Source organism: Manis pentadactyla, chromosome 3, assembly GCF_030020395.1.
Source record: "Manis pentadactyla isolate mManPen7 chromosome 3, mManPen7.hap1, whole genome shotgun sequence".
In the NCBI taxonomy this organism is placed as follows: domain Eukaryota; kingdom Metazoa; phylum Chordata; class Mammalia; order Pholidota; family Manidae; genus Manis; species Manis pentadactyla.
The window spans coordinates 33,385,702-33,408,923 of NC_080021.1; the positions used below are offsets into that span (position 1 = coordinate 33,385,702).

The 23,222-nt window shown below is 36.5% G+C and overlaps 1 protein-coding gene across 2 annotated transcripts in view; it reads left to right on the forward strand.

Moving 5' to 3' along the window:
• Window positions 1-23,222, forward strand: part of RSPO2 (R-spondin 2) — a 141,864-nt gene that overhangs the window by 76,459 nt on the left and 42,183 nt on the right. For both annotated transcript variants that reach the window (XM_036876464.2, XM_036876465.2), the window contains 2 exons: window positions 9,501-9,644; window positions 11,677-11,865. In XM_036876464.2, coding sequence (XP_036732359.2) covers window positions 9,501-9,644; window positions 11,677-11,865 — 333 coding nt within the window. The remainder of the gene's footprint in view (window positions 1-9,500; window positions 9,645-11,676; window positions 11,866-23,222) is intronic.

The following is a 23,222-nucleotide window of genomic DNA, read 5'->3' on the forward strand; positions in this document are numbered from 1 at the left end:
GCTGTAGCTGTTTGTTGGAGAAAGAGCCCACTATAATTATATTATATAACTCTCTAGAGAAAACTCAAACAGCACTCTTCCTCCCTATTTGATCTGGAAGCCAAATTCTATCAAATAGGTATCCTAAGAGCTAGAATATTTTCTTATCTGTGGCAAACATAACATGGCTATGTAATTTTCAATACTCTTTACAAAAGATTTTTTTAAAATTATGATACTAATGGTTGGAAAGTAAAAAGCCTGTCCTGCTAATGTTTAATAGAGGAAATCTTATTTCTCAAGCTTACATTTAATTTTCTTGTGAGTTTGGTAGTTCTCTCGAGCGAACTTCTAATTTCAGTTTAGAGCCAAGTTTGACAGTATCATTCTACTTTAAAGGCAGATGCTACCTTGCACTCTGCTTTCCTTTATTCAAGTAAGGCATCTCTTTAGCATTTTATTTTTTGAAGCGGGTTCGCGTCCATCTTTTCATTTGCTCCTGGCAATCCTATGAGAGAGGTGCTATTATCCCCGTGAACAGTGAAGAGCAGGTAACAGAAGGTCTCAAAAGTCCACTGACAAGCCTGAGGCTGGCCGCCACTACATGGCATGGCTGAAATGTACTTTTATCATCAAATTAGGTAGGCAGACATGACAAAGCTACCTTACCAAAGAGTTTGGTAAAGATATCAAACCAAAGGACTAGGCAAAACATTATGCAGATTTTAGACAAAACACAATTTTGTAAAATTATTCTCTTCTTTTCTCTCCAACCAACCCTCATTCATCGACAAATCAATCCCAAGCAACTAAAAGCTTATTTAAATAGGATGGAATTTTGACCTATTGACAAATGATAGGAGTCATCTTTCTTGATTTATCAATACAGTGTGAGAAACATTGAAGTAAAAGCATTTCCATGTTGAGATAACTAAATTCCAGCATCCTCATATTTATTTGATGCTCATATTATGCACAATGTCAGATGGTATATATAAGATATCACTATGCCTCCCTAAGCTTAAAATGCTACCATTTAGTGTTTTAAAAATGAGACCCTTTTCATTTTTCTTTTTTCCTTCATTGTGCCCTATGGATTTTAATTATCCTATAGCCTAGGGGTCAGTAAACTATGACCCATGGGCAAAATCTGGCCAGCCACTTTCTAGTGGGGCCCTTGAACTAAGAATAGCTTTTAGTTTTCTAAGTGGCTGGGAAAAAAATCAAAAGGAGAGCAATATTTTCTTATACACACAAATAATATTAACTTCAGATTTCAGTGTTCATAAATAAAGTTTTATTGGAAAACAGCCATGCTTAGTCATCTACATATTGTCTATGGCTGCCTTCATTCTATAATAGAATTGAGTAGTTCAGAGACTGTATGGCCCACAAAGCCTAAAATATTTATGTCTGGCCCTTCATAGGAAAAGTTTGCTGATTCCTGCTCTAGCCCATTTGGGGTGTAAAGGGATTAAGAGATTCTTCTTGTTTTTCTTGGATGGGGGTTGAGTGGAGGGCAAGTCATATTAGCTTACATATGGTTTTGCATTTAGTTGGGAGGAGAGATCTGCATTTTCCAGCAGTTGGAAAAATTCAACTAAGACTCAGGTCTGAAGTTAAATAAACTGCTCTGGCTCCACTTTAATATGAAAGGGTAAAAATTACCCAAATAAAAAGAAAAGGAAAAGCACATGAGGTAACCAAGATGAGAGATCTGCTAATGGCAGGATTCAAAATCTAATCAGAGATATTAATTTGGTTTATAATTTTTAGAACTCTTGCATTGTTATTACATTCCTTTCCTATTTTATTTTGGGGTAGTTTTCCTCTGTCACCCCCTTTTAAATGGAAAATAATTCCTTTAAATACCTAGCTTTGTATTCCCAGCAAATGTGTTTAAGTTTTAATTTCATTTTTTGAGAATGATTTCAAAATATGCATCACTTGAATGTATGAGAAGTGAAGCCAACATTTTCATAGTTCCTCATTATTTGACCACATGTTTTTACACAAGCCTTAATGTTTCTTCAGATTTTTTTGTGTGAGTGAGCAAGATAAAAATTTTAAATCTTCGAATATTTACAGTGAATCTATCAGCAATGTATTTCACAAATTTCAGTTTAAAAAATTTTTTTAAGTGAACTGTTGTAAGACTGTAAAATGAGTCAGGAGAAAAAAATTACTTTGACAGCATGTATGTCCTCAAGTTGAAATAAAGGGCACTTTTGGCAATATAACAGAGCTCTATAGCTATCTGAAAAATATAAATTTCTGGATAGAGTCCATTCATCCCACTTAATTGCAATTTGAGAATTAGAATTACTGCCAAGCCCAGGATTTTATAGTCCTGTAGTCACTGCCCCAGTGGTTGTAATAGACCATTTTTAGTGCATTTTAAAAATTGAGCATCTTCATTGTGCTTAGAAAGGGGCCCTGCAGCTTTCAAGCAGTATCTGTTGAAGTATAGACTTACTTAGCTCTAGGGAATGAAACAGTTTTTATGTGGTACCTTTCACCTCTGTTCTTGTTTCATTTTAAATTCGATACTCCAAACAATCATCTGATACAGATAGGACATGTATTCTCCCCTCCTATTTTATGGTGAAGGTAGTAGGGCACAGAGGATATAATTTTCCCCCACTAAGGGCAAAATTACATTTAGGTTTTGGTTTTCCTAAATCTTGGTTCTTAATATTTGAAGTAGATGATTTTTCATGTAGGTACTTGACAAATGATTGTATTGGTGGTTTAGGTGCACAGCCTAAGCAAGGGTAGAACCACTATGTTTACTGCAGGTAGTGGTCTTTGGATAACCCCTTTCACTTGAGTAATGCACATATAGAAATACTTTAAATTTATTTATGAAATTCATCATATGTGCAGACACACATAGATATCCACTCCACAAGGAGTATTTTGGTATCTTGTTTGAGTTTCCTTTCATCTGCCATCTTGGACTGTCCTAGTCAGTAAATGTTTATTTATACTTGTAATTACTCACATTCTTTGGTCACTGATTACAAAGTAGATACTATGCTGAAATCATTGTATGAATCCTCTGAATCCTGAGATAGGGATTCATGTTACCACTTTTTTATAGATGAGGATATTGAGGCAGAGAGCCTTACTGCCTTGCCCACAATCACATAACAGTAAGTGAGCCAAGATTCTAACCTCAGATCTGCTAACCACTGTACTATTTGAGAGGCTGCTATATTCTCAACATAGTTTTTATTTCTTGCCTTTGGTTCTTGTTCGAAGTCTCCTATTCTGCACTTGACATAGTTGAATTTCATCCTTTGTTTACTCTCCTAATAAAGGCAATCTTGACTTAACCCCATTCCAATAGTCTTTACACAGACTACTACCCTGAATCTTTGATTAACTTAATAATGTTGGTTTTCTGCATCAAATAGTTCCATTGTAAGGATGAAACATTGAGTCCTGAAAGCTCTGAATCTGTCCTTTATTTTCTTTAGTTTGAAACATAATGAAGCTCCCAATGAGCTGCATGTAACTAGACCATAATACAAAAAATGTAATTTTAGATTTTAAGTCATAGTTACAGTTCCCTACGCTAAGGGGATTACTGCAATAGCATGCATTAGAAATGTATGATTTTGGTAACATAAAGCTTAAAAACTTTATTTAGGGATATTTACAAACCATTGCAAGTTTTGCAAAGGAACGTTAAACAGCATTTTAAGTTGTTACAGAAGTCTAAAAATCCTTAAACAATTTCAAGAAGCCACCTATTAAGTTGCACAGTGTATTGCTTTCTATGTGAAAAATTGCTCAACATCTAATTTTGATTGACTTTTGGAGCACCCTGTCCCTTTAGTTTTTGTTAAAATTTTAGCATACACAGAAAGAAACCCTCAAAGTTTTCCAGGGGCTGTCTGGATGCTCTTTGATCCTTATAAGTGCAGCCTGAATACCGAATGCCCCCTAGGGGGTGTCACTGTTTGCCACATTCTGAATGAAGATGCTGGTGGTTGGACACTGAAGGGCAACTGAAGAACAATAAGCGGCGGGATTTTCATGGTGTGCTAAGGCAACCTGAGGCCCCAGCCCTGCTGGCCAAGAAACAATAGAAATGAATTCCTCAGTGTGTGTCTGTGGTCCTCTCTACCTCACCGATTGCTTCCCTTTCTCCAGTAATTCCTTGTAATATGTAGAATTACATTTTCACATGGGTTTCATAAAGGTTGATTCTTCTCTGCTTTTAATTTAAGGTTTTAATTTTGTCCTTTATATTATTGGCCATGCTGCGATATTCAGTTAAGAAATGGTCCTTGTCATCTAGATTTTGCTGGGAAGATAAACAAAACTAACTCAGTGAGAGAACTGTGGCCCCAGAGGAAGAGGTGGTGACTCTGATCTTTGGATTCTGTTCTTCATTTTCTCCACTACCCAGAATCAATCCATCTATTGATTCGTTGTAATTCCTTTTCCCATGCTGTTTCCTCCTAGGGTGTGGACCTTCTCCAATGGTTTTCCTAACTTCCTCTCTCTTTCTTCTTTCAGGAAGCTTGATTCCTAAAAACATGCACTCCCCGGCTCACTCTGTGTATATTCCACAGTGGTCACATTATTATCTCAGGGCCTGCCTGTGTACCTTTCCTTTTAGTGGACTGAAAATCCTGAAGAGCAGGAATCTTGCTTTTTCATCTGTGCCTCTAGCTGTCCATTATGAGGCCTGCCCCTCTGGGCTTTTATCTATAAATATGAGGGAAGAAACCAGGTACCATCTCAGTCATGTTGTTCTTGCACTCAAGAATCTATGGGCACCTCTTGCTACCAGTCAGACCAAGTCCTACTCTTGAACCTAATGTCACTTTCAGTAATTTTAATTGTCATTTAAATACTTAGAAGCATGGAAAGTACAAATTATAACTTTATCATTTTGGAAACTAAAATAGGAAGTGTAATGGCCACCCACAGCAATCTAAACCTGGTAACCAGACCTTCCACCTAATCTCCAGTCAAGCCAGTCCTCCCCGGGGCCTGTCACAACCACATGCATTTTCTCCATTGCCTTATTATGAATGGAATCACCTTTGCCAGGAATTCTTCACTCTCTCTCTAAAACCTGCTCGGTTGAGGTTCCAATTTCTATAGCATATATTACCTGCCACACTTCAGTATTTATATTCCCTATTATAATTGTTTTCAGGTGTTGGACTATTTGTTCCTCTGATAAGATTTGCAGTCCTTTACTGTAACCATGGCTTTTCTGTTTAAAAATCTTTACAAGTGCATGTGCGAGTAATCCCACGCTCAGCATTCACATGACTTTTTAAATACAAAGGAATTGAGTTTTTAAATGGCATTCATGTTAGTTCACTTGGCAAGCATTAAAACTCCACCATGTGTCCAGCATTGTTAGAGACAAGGAATTCACAGATTGGGGGAAAAAAAATCAGGAAAACGTAATGGCAGTATGGAAATGGATCTGTCTTTCCTGCTTCTAATGTACGTAGTATATGCCTCTAGTATCTTCTATGCTATGTTGAAATGCCTTGTAAGTGCCACTTGGTCCCCCTCTTTGGCTTTTGCACCTCCAGGACAGGGAATGGGTATTGTAATTTTATGTTCTCAGGGTCTGGCACAATACTTGTCACATACTCCATTTTTTGGAGAATGGAATGAACTATTGAACTGAACTGCAGTATAATTTCAAAAATGTTTTAATGGAGCCCGTATGGGTACTGTGGAAGGACAGAAGGATAGGAAGCCAGTCTATCTTTGTCTTTTGTCCATAAGTGCCCCTTGCTGAAGGACAGCCCCACCAGATTGCGTTTGGATACAATTTCACTGGGACAGTAATTTTACTTAAACCGATATTGGCAGTTCTCATTTGGTGAATAACATTTTTGAGGAGGCACTGTAATTTAGAAGCATGTAAGCTGGCTAAACCAGAGTCTTATATTTCTGAACAGGGACTTAAAGCCCAGATTCTATAGAAAAGACCCATGTTTAATAAACTTTGATGTATCTGTTTTCTTATGCAGTATAAAGCTTTCTAAACTTTATCAGCCTATTGAATGATCCCACTGGTGTTTTAAAACTGGTTTATTTATAAAATAGGCAAAGATTTTCCTGAACTGTTAATACAGTGGCTATTGTGCTACTTGGGAAAGGGGGAGTATTTCTATATTTTCCTTTAAATATTTTGCACTTTTCAAATTTTTACTTAGAATGAGAATATTTTACTGTAATATAAACAGTAAGTTCGTAGAGTTGAGTGAATCCTACTTAGTTAAGGATAGCAAGCTTAAGAAGTTTTCAGGAAAGTGGCTACAGGGTGGAGGGGAAAGTAGAGGACTGTGAGGTCCCACTAGTGGTTCTCTTCAAAGCAGAAGAGTTCATTCTGGAAGAAGTGACTGAACAAAACAGGAGGTTGTGGATGGACCTGGGGCAGGTGTGAGGAGGCTCAGGTGCTGAGGCATGTCAACCAGCAGCTTGCCAGGGCAGGTGTTTTATGCAGTTGCTAACTTTGAAAAGCTGTAGTTCAAAGGTATTTGTGATTAGGTGATGGCTGCCTGGATTGGTTTTATATTGTACCAAAGAGTAACTGAGACCAGGAGGGTTAGCAGGGCTTTGGATGATGTTAGGATGTGGCACCTAAGCTAAAAAAAGAAAAAGCTTTTGTTTAAGTGCTTTATTGAATTAAAGTTATAAAGATATTTAGGTCTTTTTTTCCCTAATGATTTGAATGATGGAAAAATGCAATTTAACATATGAAACAAAGGATACTGGCAAGTGGTGGTCAAATGATTGTATGTTTTGAAGGCTAAGGCAGTTCAGCATTATCCTATAAGGAGAATATGTTCTGATTTCATGCACTCAAATCTGAAAAATTGGGGATGGGATAAAATTCCTTTATTTATTTTTGTTTGTTAAAATCAAAAGAATTTATTTCAAAATGCTAATATAGTGGTATTTCCTGTAAATTTAAGTAGGTCACAAAAGTATATTGAAATAACTTATTTTACTTTTATAAGCAAAATGCATTATAACTATAAAAGATTCATGATTCAGAAATACGTGATTTTTAACATATTTCAATATTCCACTAGCACCTTTCCAAATTCTCTATTTCATATACTCACACACATGCAGTTTATTGTGTCATACTCTCTGTATCTTACCACTTGCCTTTTTCACTTAATAAGTCTTAGAACTTATTCTCACTTATTGCTTATGATTCATGTCATGCTTTTTGATGGTTGTAGTGTTCTATAATTTGAATGCATCAGATTTTTATTCTATTTAAATTTGACAAAGAGTTAAGCTTTCTTCTAGCAAGATTTGTGCCTTAAAAAGTCCTAAGGGGCTTACAGAAACTCCATATTCTATGAACTGGTATCAGGAGCACATAAGGAAATAAGGAAAGGGAGCTACAAGGAACAATAAAGATCAGCAAAGGACCTTGTAAAATTATTTCCAAATGCTTATTGCTATAACTTTTTGACCAAAAAGCCTATTGGCACGGGCCATGTTTTGAAGAAAAATCAGACCTTGTAGATAACAGCTGATTTATGAAGTGTATAGTCCTCTTTTTAAAAACAATATAAATGCTTTGTTCTTTTCATTCTTCAGTTCTGTTTTATGCTTTGGAATGTTTATCATTATTTCTTGGAAAATAATTCTGCTTGCAGGAAGGACTGCTTGCTTTTTTAAGAATGCAGCAGGAAAACCAACAATTTGTGGACATGATGGTCATGTATTTTGACCATGATTGAGAAGTTTCTGACCAGCTATAGACCACCATTTTATTAAAATATAGGTTACAGCATTTAAGGCTACAAACGAGCCTTTATGGAGTGATAAACTGGTCTCCTGTGCCCACCATCCTCCCCCATAAGACCAATAGTGTAATTTGACTAAGTACTTTCACCCACACATGGTTGCTTTTCCAATTGTAAATTTGGTAACATTTTAGAAGTTGAATTATCTGTTTCATGGTAGTCATTTAATAGATGTTTCCATTTTCATTTTATAGGTCTAGAAACTGTCATTGTTTATACTATAATTTATTTTAATGAAATCCTCTTTTTAACCTTTAAATTCTTTTTGGCTTTATTTTCTCAATTTTCAGAATTTTAATATCCGGTGAATTCATTGTCTTGGTTTCATTTTCTATTTCATTATCTCTTTGCTTGCAGAAACTATGTATTTTAAAGCTTTTTTTGAATCATTAAAGCATTAAATATAGTACCGGCACTAAAAGGCTTATTAAATGAATAAAAGTGATGGCATGGAGTTTTCATAGAGCTTTACATGCTGTAAATTGCCATCAATTAAATCTGTTACAAGTAATAATTCACTATAATCTGTTGAAAATCCGACCTTTCAATTAACCAGCCCTCCAAGCTTCTCTCCTTTCCTCTCCTTGAAGTATATTTAGGTATGATTTATTATATTCCTCTCCTTTAGAGTATATTTATTTTCACCTGTACAAGCCAATTATCTCTGGTCCAGATGTTACTGGCCTACCTGGCAATATGAGCTTAGAATACAAGCCTATAAAATATTGCTTTTTACAATATTACATTTTTGTTGTAATGTGTGTGGTTTAGTGGAAAAATATGTATTTCGAACCTACTGTTGGTTCTATGTGCAGACTACCTATTATGAGCCAGTTGATTTACATATATTACAAATCCTCATAATTGCCTTGTAAAGTCAGTGATGCCCCTATTTTATGCAGAAAGAAAGAGAGACTCAGAGACATGTAGGTGCCGAGTCTCAGAGCTGGTGAGAGCAGAGCTGGGATTCAAACCCAGACCTAGCAGACCTGAAAGCTCTTCTGCTTCACCAACTGCTCCTAGTGAAATTTATTAGTGCTTCATAGAAGAAAGAGAACATATTTAGAAGGCTATCGGTTTGGAGGGCTTTCAGAACCAATTTAGCCCGTACTAGCAATGTGACTTAATCTCAGGCTCCTTATTTGCAAAATAGGGAAATCATTTTTTCAGAACACCGCCCATTTTGTAGGATTATTATGAGAAGTAAAAGGTAGTGCATGTATTTTTTGGTACATTGTAGGTTTTCAAAAAAAAAAAAATCTAAACTACTCTTCCAAGATAAGATACTCTCTGATGAAAGTAAATGCCAACATTGACCAACATTAAACGGAATTTTAATTTACTGTCCTGAAACAGAAAATATTGATGAGAATATTCCCATTATAGGTCTTTTGAGGAGCAGAACAGATTTCAATCCCAGCAGCAAAGCAATTTATTCGGAGTTGCAAAAATTTCTGAAAGGTCTCATGCTGCCTAGGGCCCTAGGCTGGAATATTGTCTTAGGCTATTGATGCGGTTAGTTGTCGGAGGAGGTAGGAGTGATTTAGAATGAGATGGCATTAGGAAACAAGTGAGTTGAATACATATTTCTCTGACCACTAGAATTTCGATTGGGCTAACACATGAGTTTGTGAAAGATTTATTTGCAAAACGAGTGAATTTATTTGACTGAAATTTTCTTTCTCTTTTTAAAATTGTTTTTAGGATGCAGAATAGAAAACTGTGATTCTTGCTTTAGCAAAGACTTTTGTACGAAGTGCAAAGTAGGCTTTTATTTGCATAGAGGCCGTTGCTTTGATGAATGTCCAGATGGTTTTGCACCATTGGATGAAACCATGGAATGTGTGGGTGAGTAGTTTTTCATGTAACTTCCAAACTTCAATTTTTATTAAAAAAAAAAAAAAAGGAAAAGAAATCCATGCTGGATATAGTCAACCTAAAAGCAAATTGGTTCTCTTGTTAATTGGAACTGAAAAATGTCTAAACTCTTGGCTGACTTTCTGAATTCTGTAGGCATCATGACACTGGGTAGTCTCATATATTACATTTTGCTACAAAATTTGCGAGCTATACCTTTGCTAGCTTAGACTATTTAAGTGCTGATAACTATTCTTACCATCTGTGGAACACATCCATTTCTTAATTATCATGATTATTAGTAACTTTTAGAGGTAAACATCTTACTCAGAAGAACAAATTTTCAAATACTACCATATAGTTAACTATCCTATTACTTTTTAAATGTCTATTAATCATGAAGGTTTTTACTTAGCCAACAGTGTTTAAAATATATATATTCTGTGCTAAATATATTTTGATGATTGCACATTGCAAAGTACATTAAAACAATTTTACTATATTCAGACATTTAGAATTCATAATTTAATATACATGTATATACTGCCTGTGAATAATAATTAGGAATACATGTTTTGTAAATATTGTAGTTTTTGAGTGTTTAAAGAAAACGTTTGATATTTTTATTTATCCACTGATTAAAAACTAAAGATATATCAGTACCTACATTTTAATGAATGCCTGAATCTAATCTTAGGTGTAATGGCATCTACCACCCCTGAATTTTATTTGACATGTTATACATCTGATATGATGTACAACAGAGCTATGTATTATAAATGAAACTTTCTATTTCCCTAAAATGGAAACTTAAAAGAAAATTGAGAACTTTTTTCTGCAGAAGTATTGCTGAAATAGTAATTATATATTTGAAAGCTTACAGAGAACACATTTAAATGAGAGGTTTTTGAAGAAATATGTACTTATGTTCCTATTTGTGAGTTAATACATTCATACAGGTGACAACCTATTAAAAAATCAGAAAATCACTAGAAGAGCATTTTCAGAATGTTGCATTTGCTTTTGAGAAGACCCCACACCCATTACAAATGTTCAGTAGAAATGCTTATGAAAACCTTACAACAAATTACCAAGAGAGTCCTATGTGTTCTCTGGAATAAAAATCTTAAATAGCTTTGAAAAATCTGTCAGTCACCACAATGCCTGCTGAGATCTAAAATGCTGAAATATTAATTGTCTCTGGAGTCTGGGCCTGAGTCCTCATCTGCAGCGTGAAGGAACTTTTTAATGGTGAATTTGATGAGGAGGTTTAACTTTGCATATTTATATCCTTTCATTCCCTCTCCCCCCTACTCCAGGGGGTTGGGAGGTAGCCTACTTTTCCATTCTGTAAAATTACAAAACAGATAATAAAAGCTTTTACATATCTAGGAAAAACATACATTTGCAAATATCTAACCATATTTGTTTACCTTTCAAAGTATAGTAATGTTCAGCACCAATGTATGGGAATAAGAAATGTATACTGTGGTTCCTAAGCACCTAGCAAAAGAACTGGGGTTATATGAAACAAACTCTCTATCCTTTTCACCAAGTATTTACTTCCAAAATAAAACTAACGAACTTGTAAATGTCAATGCAGGGCGGGTGGGGGGGGGGGAGGGGGGGAGGGGAGGTATTCAGTATTGTAACATTTTGCTTTCTGTCAGGATATGAAAATAGTATCTTCTGTTGTAGGTTTTAACTGTTGAATCTTTTAAAGATTATGTATTTCAGTGTCTTTAGCAGGGCCATTAAGTGTCTCTTAAAAAAAATGAACTAAGGAAAATAGAAAGTAATCATTTTTATATTATATGGCAGTTGTTTATTATAGATGAAAGTAATCCTATGATTGAAAGAAAGTTTCCAAAAGGCAAGTATAAGTCTCTGTGTGCTCTTCAACTTAGTTTTTGGTATCTGAAGGTTGGGGAGTGGAGAAACACTGCTTCATAAATTTGATTACAGTGGGACAAATTGGTACAAAACTGTTATCTGTGTTTGTATTTTTTTTTTTCTTTATTAGAAGGATGTGAAGTTGGCCATTGGAGTGAATGGGGAACTTGTAGCAGAAATAACCGCACGTGTGGATTTAAATGGGGTCTGGAAACCAGAACACGGCAAATTGTTAAAAAGCCAGCAAAAGACACAATACCTTGTCCCACCATCGCTGAGTCCAGGAGATGTAAGATGGCCGTGAGGCGCTGTCCAGGGGGTGAGTGTGGCTAATCACTGTGATGGGCTGTGTGCTTCCTGAATTTTCTTCTTCCCTAACCACCCTCTCTCCCAGTGAAGAGTATTTATCCCCAAAGGAAACTTGATAATTACATGGGTGAGAGGGTAAAATTCCATATTGTACTTGCTTAGAGACAAATACTTAAATTGTGAATATAAGTGGAATATTCATTTACTTTCATGACACCTTGAAGATAATTTAGAAGAGTGCATAACAAATGAGCTTTCTAAAATGAGATTTCTAAAATGTGTGTGTCATTTCTTTTTCTTTCTAACATACCATAAAAGCGAGATTTTATGAAACCAGGCCTTTGCAGATGTTGCTCTGAGGGAAGCAGCCAACTTTCAGTTGAGAAGAGTTTAGATTAGGAAGGTTATGGAATCTGTAAAATCATCTGCATCATTACTAGTTGAAGATGACAACTTAAAATAAACTTGCCCAAACACTGGGAGGAACAAACGTCTTAATGTTACCACAATTAGCCAGTCTTCTTTGTTTTGATAATAATTTGTAGAAAACAGCTACTGGTATGTGTGTGTTTATTCATGTCTTTGTAGTAATTGTGCTGATTTGCAGTAATTATTCTGCAATCACAGGATCAGGCCCATTTATAAATTAGGAGAAGCGTATATAGCTCAGGTGCTGGCTGAAGCCAAGTCAGAGTCAGCATGTTGAAATACAGCTCTTTGCGCGGGTCACTGGGCTTCTTAAAGCATAATCACTTGCTAGCATGTTATCACTGATGGATGATGCTACAGTGCCAGAGATGAAGTTGGGATTTTTCTAGTGCACAAAACAGGAAAGCCAAAATGTTGCATTTGGAAAATTGTCCTATAAAATCAAAACTTCAGTTTGCCTTCATTCTTGCTGAGGGTGCATAGCTTTTCAACTTTGTGGCCACAGCCCAGAGAGAGAATATATATCTGCTTAAAATGGATTTATATCCGTATCATGCTGCCTCATACAGAATGTCTATGATCCATGGAGGAAGACAAAACTTTTAAGACTACAAGACTCCAGTCGCCTTTGAGAACTATTAGATCCAGATTCAGAAGCTACTATTAGGAAGGCAGCTTTTCCTCTTGAATTAGTTTTGCTTCTCTTTGCTGAGTCTTTGAAACAAAGTTTTTTTGAATCTGCTTTTCACTAACAAGGATGGTTTTGTTCAGTTAAACTGGGTATTTTTCAGTCAAAATAAAAGAAAATATTTTCTTACAAAACTAATAAGCCACTTCTTGGATAGCTGAGAGCATTTAACCTGCAACCTTGTGCCTAAAAACAAACCTGATGTACTCAGGTATGGGACATAAAGACTTTCTTTGTTGTATATTGTTTATATAACTACTTCTCCCGCCATTCCTTTCCAGTAATGTGGTCCCCCAATTGTGGCTTACGTTAATAGCAAAAATTAACCTGAAAATGCTCCTATAACAAACATGCTTGTGTGTAACAAGAGCCAGCACATTCTCCTCCCCTCCAAAATTATTTTGATCTAGCCCCAGTCTTGCTTGAGAATGTTGTAGATAACAGCTAGACCATTCACCTATAATGTTTATTGCACTTTTATTTTTTGGGCTTCCAACAACAGTATAATAGAATGTAACCTCACACTGTCAAATTTAAATTATGTCAAAACAAATGCTTATGTATCATCTGCTAATATTCTCTTTTGACAAGTAAATCAGTAATGAACTCTGATTTAACTCATATTTAGGTTTCACCAAGTACTATTTATTAGGAGACAGCTGTGGCTCTAATCCCTGCATCTATGTTTTTAGTTTAATAAATTTAATATTGATCTAACCTTCAAAGTTAGTAGGTTTAAGAAGTTGTATTGGAATTTTTCTTTTATGTTTGTAAAAAGGGAACTAAAACAGAATTGTTGATAAAAACGTACAGTTATTCTGCAATACAGTAACTTCTATTTACAAATATAGGAAATGAAAACTAGAAAATTAATTTTAGAACTTGAACACCAATTGATAAATATTGGCATAACTTCCGGTGGAGTATCCCACCTTGCCTCAGGTGAGAGAGGGAAATGTTCCTTTCTTCAGTGGGTCATGGTGATTAATGGAAGAATGGAGAAGAAAACCACTTTATCCCATTTTACATCTTGACTTGATTTCAGTGATCTGCTTTGACAAACCATGCAAAAATGTAAGTTGTAATCAGGTTGGGAATACAGGCATTTTTCAGATCTTTTCAACATATGTATGGATTTTTCTCCTTTTGGAGCCAATCTTAACCTGATTGCACACAAACGCAGCCTTCACCTCCTTCACACTGAAGCACTGGCACATTAAAGTCAGCTGCTTTTGATTACTGGAAGGCATAGGGTAGAGGTCAGCAACATGGAATAGTCACTGAGTGCGTAAGATATGACACCGAAAACTATTAAAAATGAGAAAATAAATGGCTGTAAGAATTTAAAAAGCACAACAGCATAATTCTTTAGCATATTTCCTTAATTATCATACACTTATTTGCTTTTAAAAAATGAAAGAATAGCTAGAAATATAAGTTGTGGACTGACTTGTACCTGAGATTACTCTTGTTTATTTCCAAGTGTTTCTTTTTGATTAATTAAACTTTTCTTCCATTTCTGATGACATAACCTGTAGAGTTTCTTGAGCTTTTTTGACACTCATTCTTCAGGGTTTTGGTCTGGTCGTCGGGAGATCTGAGCCTCTGCACCCAGTCAACTCATTAACTCTGTGACCCTTGGCAAGTCACTTAACCTCTCTTGGCCTCTGTTTCCTCATTTGTAAATTGAAGGCATGGGGCTGGGTGAACTCTAAGGTCCCTTCCAGTTCTAAAATCCAACGATTCTAAGACTAATTGCCAGAAGATACAGGCAAGTTCTGTGATTGTCCTGTGAAGAGTAGGGAAGAGACTTGTAAGCCCAAGAGCACTGTTTCACCAGCAAAGAACTGAACACTTTTCCAGTAGCTATGCTTTGCATCCGCCAAGCCTTTAATGTCTAGCAGCTTTTAGTCTCCTTCTGTGTCCTCCTTTCTTCTCACAGGTAGTCAGTCCTCAAAGACCAAGCAAGACTCTTAAAATCTGCATATGACCTATAATTTAGCTATTTTGATAGCAGGAGGATCCTTGGAGAAAGAGAAGGGAGGAGGGGATCATATAAGACATGGAGAAAAGAAAAAGATGGACAATGAGTGAAGAGGCAAAAATGAACAATGAGTGTAAGAAACAATGGAAAAAATGGACTACTTAAGAATGAAGATTGTACTCACTGTAGATATAACTGTCTTCACGTTACTCCCTCCCACCCTGAGCACTAATTAATAGAATTCATCTTGATGGGACTAATTTTATTCTAGTAATATATATAACCTGCAGCTTTAAATGGAAGAAGGAATTTCAAGTTTGGACCATGTACATTAGATAATATAGTAATAGAAAAACAATAATGTAATATCATATTTAAATGACAAGTGGAAGAACCAAATCATGGTGCTGAGGTACAAGGTTAGAAGATGCTCCTGTACAAGGGAAAATGTCATTTGGAGCTGGCTGTGGTAATCTTTCACTTTTTCACAGGACTGGCCAGTAATAAATTCAACCTGAAGTATTCTGTCCCATCTGTGTGGGAGTCATAATTTTGCAAAGTCCTGTATCAACTAATTTTAATTTATTTATCAGATACTTATTGAGCACTGGTATGTACCAATCATTGGTCAAGCATGATATTGCTCAGAAAACCCTCAGAGAGCTTTTCTAGTGAGAATCATGGCAGTAAAGAAGTGGATGAGTGCATAATTTCATGTGGAGATGGGAGCTGTGAAGAAAAAAAGGATAAGGAGCTAGTAAAATTAGGTCTTTAATGCTAAAGCATATTTTATGTAGGGAGTTCAGGGAAAATAAGGGAGTAATATTTGATCAGTGATCTGAATTGAGATCTTTTGAAGACCCAAGGAAAAATTGTTTAGCTATCAACTCTGTGGCTATGTTTTGGGAATATTCTTGATTCTCCCAACTGTATATTGGGGAAGAGGGAGGAAACGAGATCCAGAGGCACTCTATCTCGTTCAAGTTTATACATAGCAGGTTTCTCAGGGCAGAGAATGTGACTTCCAGATTCTTTGTGCCTTTGGTCTTAGAGTTGCCTTCCAGCTGAGGCTGCCTTGAGTTGAGCCACAACCCAGCATGCACCGCTGCCCCTTTGCTCCCTGGCCTGCACCGAAGTACCTGAGATCTGAGTGCCACCCCCACACCTAATGGCTCAGTGCCCAGCATGACTTTTCTTTTTCTGACCCATTTAAGCAATCACACTGTTAAAATAATTTAGGTGATGCTTTGGCTTATGCCCAGATAGCTTTCTGTCTCTTTTGCTTATAGCTGCCTCAGCTCACCACACCACAGTTAATAACAATGTGGTGCAGTTCTTTAAGACCTAGTTGTATTTTCTCAGGACTGTGCCAAAATTTAGATATGGAATCTGCTTCTATACTATTTCAGTTAGAAAATATCTCATTCCTGTTATGACCATTATCTTAAGTGGTTTTTAACTTGGGAAACAAAAAACATATTTAATTTAGCAACTTAGGAACTTAATTTCTGCAAATATCTACTTTTTAAAAGGCAATAGTAGTAAGACTTTTCTAAACTTTTTTCCCTATATAGGAACTGATAGCAGCATGTGGACTAGGTATTAGGTAATACCAGTAAAGACAGTTGTAGATTGTGATGGATTAAAAACTGAGAGCAGGAAATAAGCATATTTTCAGTAGGATAGGGTCAAGAAAATGTGCTCTAGACATATGTTCTTTATTTCTCTACATTTTGTTTACATTTGAGTTGCAGTTTATGTGGTCTGTTTTATACATGTCAACCTCAAGAGTAGTTTGGAAAGGAGAGGATGAAAGAAAAACCTCTTCTGAAACTTTCAGCGTTGTGGGACTGTAGATATTGAAACTTCCACATGAAGAAAAAAGCATCTAAAAAAAGAATTCTTGTTGCCCCTCTGTTTGCTATGCTAAGTGCCTTATTTCAATTAAAATCAGTGATCTGTGATAGTCACTTTATGCAAATTGTACTATTTCCCAGGTACTTTGGACACATGGCAGCTAATTGTAATGTTTATTTTATAGTAATTATAAACTGGGACAGCCACCCAGAAGCAGCCACATTTTAAATGTTAATGTATAAATATTACATAAAATTGATGATTAACAAAAATTCACCTGCCTCCAGACAGTTCTCTTAGTAGCTGAAGTGGCTGAAATCCCTGTTTGGTGGCTTTAATGAGCCTTCAGACAATGTCCTGGGAAGTTACCCTCCTCCACGTCCCGCCCCTACTACTTTTTAATTTTTTTAATTTGTTTCCTGGAAAGTGGATAATCATTGGCACCTGTGGGTGTGGCAGTGGTGTTTTTTGGTTTTTGTCTTTTTAGCAATGATTTCTTTCAGATTTACTAATTCTCACATTTTAGAGAGTAAAGGTCTGAGGAAACGGGGGATCAGAAAAGTGCATTTCAGTGTGGTGTGTGCATTGGAGATCATGAAAAGTCCAGAGAGGGCAGCACTGAGCACAGTCTTGGACACAGACATGGAAATCTAAGGGTGTGCATAGCAGCTGTAACACGGAGGTGAAGAGAAGGGGCATAGCCGCCCTCATCTCCCAGTTTCATTTTGAGCCTATCCTGGTACAGCCTCGATTGCCAGGGAGCAAACGAGTGAAAGAAGCCATACCTTTGTGCCACTTTCTACAGCCTCCCATCTGGAGTCTCCACCAGCCCCATTTAATTATCGTCTGGAGCAACATGTCCTAGTCTCTTTTATGGGCACTTGTAAAAAGGATTTCTCAACTACATATGCCACCGATGGCCTGATGTTCTATGCATAACAAGGCAAGGACAGGAAAATTCCAAAGGGCTTTCTTTTATGAATTTTACACAGCAGTAAGCTACTCTGATCTTAATGTAAAATATATAAAACAATTTTTACAACACTCCAAAATAAAAACAACTTTAATAGGACACACATGGTGTCAGTGGGAGATTTTTTTTTCCTCCTTGCAAGGGACTTTTTTTTTTCCCCTTATGAGATAAGAAAGTCTCAAGTATAAATCCCCCAATGGTTTCTTAGAACAACTTATATTCCTCACCAGACACCTCCCTAGGATCTTTAAATGGTGTTGATAAAAGGAGCACAGGCGGTTTGCTCATTGACGTTTCCTGTGACTATTTCTCCAGCTACTGGACTGACCCAGAGTTGTACTTGTGGATATTCTCCAGGATTAGGAGGCAGAAAGAAAAACATTTTAATGGAAATAATGACAGAGTTTTACTAAAATCTCAGCGTGATTCATGTTGTCATCATACAGAAGTGGTGAAGCTGATAAAATTAGTTTACGCAACAGAGAAGGGGCCAAAAGGTTCAGGTGGCAAAAGTTATTACCGTTATTTAAACTAAAAATGTAAAGGCAGTGGTTTTTACTTTACAATTGACCTGTGTAAATAATACTTGTACCTAATATTTCTGTGTGTCAGTATTTTCTTGTATTTAAGGACTTCAAACTAGGAGTAAAATATTTGAACTTGTCTAATCAAAAGACACTTAATAATTGATGTTATCCCCTTATATCCTGCCCATTACTCAAAGGATTTAATGATAACTTAATATAAAAAGATATTTGGTAGCATGTTACAAAACAAAACAAATTTTAAAGATCATAACCAGAACCAGGAAAAACTTAAATTAGAATATGAGCTCAGGACTGACACAGAAAATAGACCATGCAAATATGTGTTGGTTGAAATAATTGAGCCAAAATTTAAATTGGCTTTTCTACCAGGCACAGGGAAAAACTAGATATTGTTCTTTCTAATTTAAAATAAACTATTCATTATAAAATACAACATTATTTTAATAGCTTCTGAAGGGAAAAAAATGTATATACAGAACACATGCAGGTAATACATAAACATGAATATATATATATGTATATACATATATATGTACATTTATACACATGCATTTGAATACTCATTCCAATTTCAGAGACATTACAGTGTGTCCATGTGTGTTAGCTGGGAGGGGGGTGGTGGCTATAATAGAATAGGGGGGATTAATGATAATTCTCACAGAAAAGAAAATACTCTAATTCCAAAGGGAGGTAAACACTAAACAGGTTTCTCAAATGAGTTATCACAGCCAGAGCAATAAGTAGTTTGGTGGACACCATCTATATTACTAATATATGTTTTGAAAGGGCAGAAGGCAGCTTCAGAGTATTTATCCCTCCATGAAAGCTGAAGGTATAATTGGGAAATGTGACTTAATAGAAGCACAATGTGGAATCAGGACTCTTTGACTTAATCCGTTATATTTGAATGGAATCATCAGTAGGTGCTTTTAGTGAATACTGAATACATTTAGAACTATATGGTATCAAGAGAAGCTAGAAAATGTGCATTTGTATGGAGGGTCAGTTACTCTGAACTTGTCAGTATATTGTCTTTTTTAGATAGTAAGATGCTCTGAAGTAAGATCAGGATAAGGTCACATTTAAATTCAGAGTTATTTTCTAGTGATTATCTCAAGCTCTGCACTAATATTTTAAATAACCTTTTGCGATTTTTGTTTTTCTAAGGCTGGCCTTCAATTATTTTAATTTGTCAAAAATATTATGTGAGAGAACCATGTGGATTTTGAGTAAATGCTTACTGAGTTGAACTGACTTTATTAAAATATGTTACAAGGAGCCTTCTAATTCTTCTTTTGAATTGATTTCCCTAATATAATTCAGGTAGTTAAATATTGGAGCTGAGTTTCCAATCCAGTCTCTGGTTTTTCCATTGCCTTAGATGTAGGTTCATCAATCAATTTAAACATCCATCTCTATATTCTAAAGAAACGGCAGATTGGGCATGGGGAGTGAGTGATACATGCGAGAGTTTATAGTCAGGGAAGAAGAAAATGCAAACCCTTTGTATTAGGAGAGGTGGGTGGCAAACACTTTTAAAAAGGGAAGAGAGCATTTTAGAGAGAACATTGTTAGGAAAGATGTAGCTGCCAAAGTGTGCCTCTTGTGTCCAAGGGAGGGTGGGAAGATCCTGGATGGAGTTCCGAGCTGGGGAACAAGAAAGCTCATAGCAAAAATGCAAGTCACGTACTGATTGTGAAGTGCGTCTTCAGAGAGGGTAGGAGTTTGAATTTTACCTGGTACAAGTGGAGGGCCATAGGAGACTTTCAAGCATGTAGGTATTTTAGTAGAATGCTGACTGAAGATAGAAGTGACTGAGGTGGTGTTGGTAAGTTATAAATAATAAGATAAACTACATATCCCAGATTTGGGACAGCGCATTAAGCAGAGTCTGAGTTTGGGAGATTTACCAGAGAATACTTATGGGTTCTGATGTTTACACATTTTTCTGTTATGCTTGCTTTCCTAAAGAGTGCAGGATTTTGCCTTGACTTGCAGTCTACTGTGACCATCATGTGTTTTTCTGCCAACTTTCTAAGCCAAGCCATTCCCCAGTTTGTATAAGTGCAGTTTATTTTTTTAAATCTAGGCACGTTTTGCATTCGCCCTAACTGAACTATATTTGCTTTGTAACTGCTTCTTCCTCTTGCCATTCACCAAGGCCCTCGGATTTCCTAGCTTACGGTGTTACCTTCCTAATGGGTTTCCCTTACCAGCCAGCTTGGTGTACTCTGGAAATTTAAAGTTCAGAAATGAAATGCTACTCAGATCAAGGATGAAAATGTTCCTAGAAGGCTCAATTTCAGTTGTATATTCTAAGGTGGTTTTATCTATCATGTTCTTTCCCTAGCAGCTGCCTGGAATATTGGGTGAGAATTCTGAGTTAAGTGCTTACAGTAGAAAACTGTATAGTTATCAATTTGTGGTGTTTGTAGCATGGGAAGCAATGTACATCATGTATTTCTTCCCCCTAATTATAATCTTTTAACCCATTCTGTTCATGACTTTCTCCTGCCTTTCCTCCAACCCCCCAACTCATACTTGGACATCTTTGACAAATAGTCACAGTGTCTCTGTTACACCCTCAGTGATGGTGGATGATTGTATACTGGAAAAAACAGTTTGGGAAAAAAGCGGGAAGACTTTTAAATATGGTACATACTGGTCTTGGTCACTTACTGATTGAATGACATTGGTTAAATTAACTTTCCAAAGCAAACCACACCTATGAAATAGGGATAATATGTCACAGGACTGCTGTGAGGAGTCAATGAGGAGTAAATGAGCAAATAGGTGAGTTTTGTTATTCTGTACATTTTGTTGTAATTTCATTGTTCATTCTGCTCTCGCCTTTTTACTATCCTGTGATTTCCCTCCGTCTCAGGGCTTCAGCTGTCCTTCAGATGAGCGTCATCTCCCACTAGGGCCCCGATCCTACAGGTTTGCCTGTTGATGGGCTGCTTTCCCTAGATGGCCTGCCAGCCATTTCAAACCAAGCCTAGCTCAAACATACCTTTCTGTCTTGCCAAAACCTTTTTTCTCCTGGGAGCTATCCTTCATCAAAGGCACTGCAAGCTTCCCAGTTGTGCAGGTTCTCAGCCCTGTTTGTATCTCTTCCTCACATTCAGACAGATTAGGAGTTAGACCTTTGTTCAAACACCCATAAGTATGCAACCTTAACCTCTCTATGCCTCAGCATCTGTGTTGTGGGTGTAATAACAGATGCCTGCTTCATAGGATTGTTATGAGGATTAAATATCATCATTCATTCCTTACCTTGCACAGAGTCAAGGATCAGAAAAGGTAGTTCATTATTACTTTCTTTTAATTCGCAGTCATGCAGTCCATTTTCTTCACTGTCCACAGGGAGTATAGGTTAATTTTCATTCCAGCGACCAGATGTGGCAGCATATTCAAAAGTCAACTTGCTTCACCTCACTTACAGTCTATTCTCAGTGGTAAAATTGAACACTAAGTTCAAAAAATGGCTGAGAAAGCCATTGAGTATCCTATTTAGCATAAGGTTTAGTACAGAGCAAGCCTCAAAGATTGAAAGGATTGAAGGTAGAAGGATGACTAGGACAGGGTGATGGTGGCTGAGAAGGTGAGGCTTCAGAGTATAGACCCCCAACCATAGGAGGATTTGAGTAGGTGAGACTGAGTAAGGGGTGAAGGGGAAGCTAGAATGAGCAAAAGTGTGAAAAACAGGATGTGTATAGGTTACCAATTATATAACCATGGAGAATGTTTGAAACGATGCACGTGTCAGGAAGCAAAAAGGGAAAAATTTGGACAAAAAGAGTAGAAATAAGGAGAAAGAATGAACTTAGCAGATATTTCAAAATCAGTACAGAGTTGGTTACCAAACTGAGCTTCATGGATGAACAGTCCAGAAGAACTTTGAGACTGAAGAATCATCACAGGGAGGAGGAAGACTCTGCCCATTTGTGGTGGTTTAGTTATAAACATCAAGCTTGGGTATATGAATATTCAAAAGAAGTTAAAGCATGAGTATAACATAGGACACATAGTTGATGACAGATGAACTACCCGCCCCCACCCCTCCCCAACTCATAAGAAAGTAATTGGTCTAAAGTTAGGATATGGGTGCAGGTGTATAACATATTCAGTAGTGAGTGTTTCCCCACTAGACCTAAAGACATTTTTGTTTTGAAAATTTGATTTCTAAAACCTATTATATGTCAGTAATTTAATTTTGAGGATAAGGAGAGGACTTTTAGAAGGGAAGGAAGCTTTAGACCTAGATTCAAGAATTGTCAAACTAGATTCTGTGCAGGATAGCATGGATTATTGGTGTAAGTGTTTTTCTCACAGCTTGCTGGGAAGGCTGGGCAGATAAGGATCTGGCCTCTCACCTTGGTTGAAAGGGAGTAGTTATACTTTTGTCTCTTTTTCATTTTAGGGGCTCTCCTCACAAATTTCCCTTTGACAAAAGCGCCTATCTTCCTGTAAAACAGAACTTTAAGATGCACTTATTTACATCTCTTCCTTTATGTGTTGGGAGCTCAGGTGTAGAGAGGCTGAGTGAATTCCCTGTAGTAATGGTAAAAGCAAAGCTTGGTTCTTGCTTAGACCATCAAACCTAGAGCTCTTTCTCTCATACAGCCTTGTTATTGTTCAACCCATAGTAATCCCTGGGAATTCCTCAAAAGTAAAACAACTAGGATTGCTCATGTTGTATACATATATATCATGGTGATTGGCCTTTTATTTTTGTAGTATTTTCTCTCAAAATAGTGTTATGAAACTTGGCATGGACTGAATTCAACAACATATCTAGTATTTATAGTCAATTCTGCAACATTCCATGGTGGGCCAATTAAAAAAAAATCCTCCCTTTAGTTTAGATTTTCATTTGGATATACAA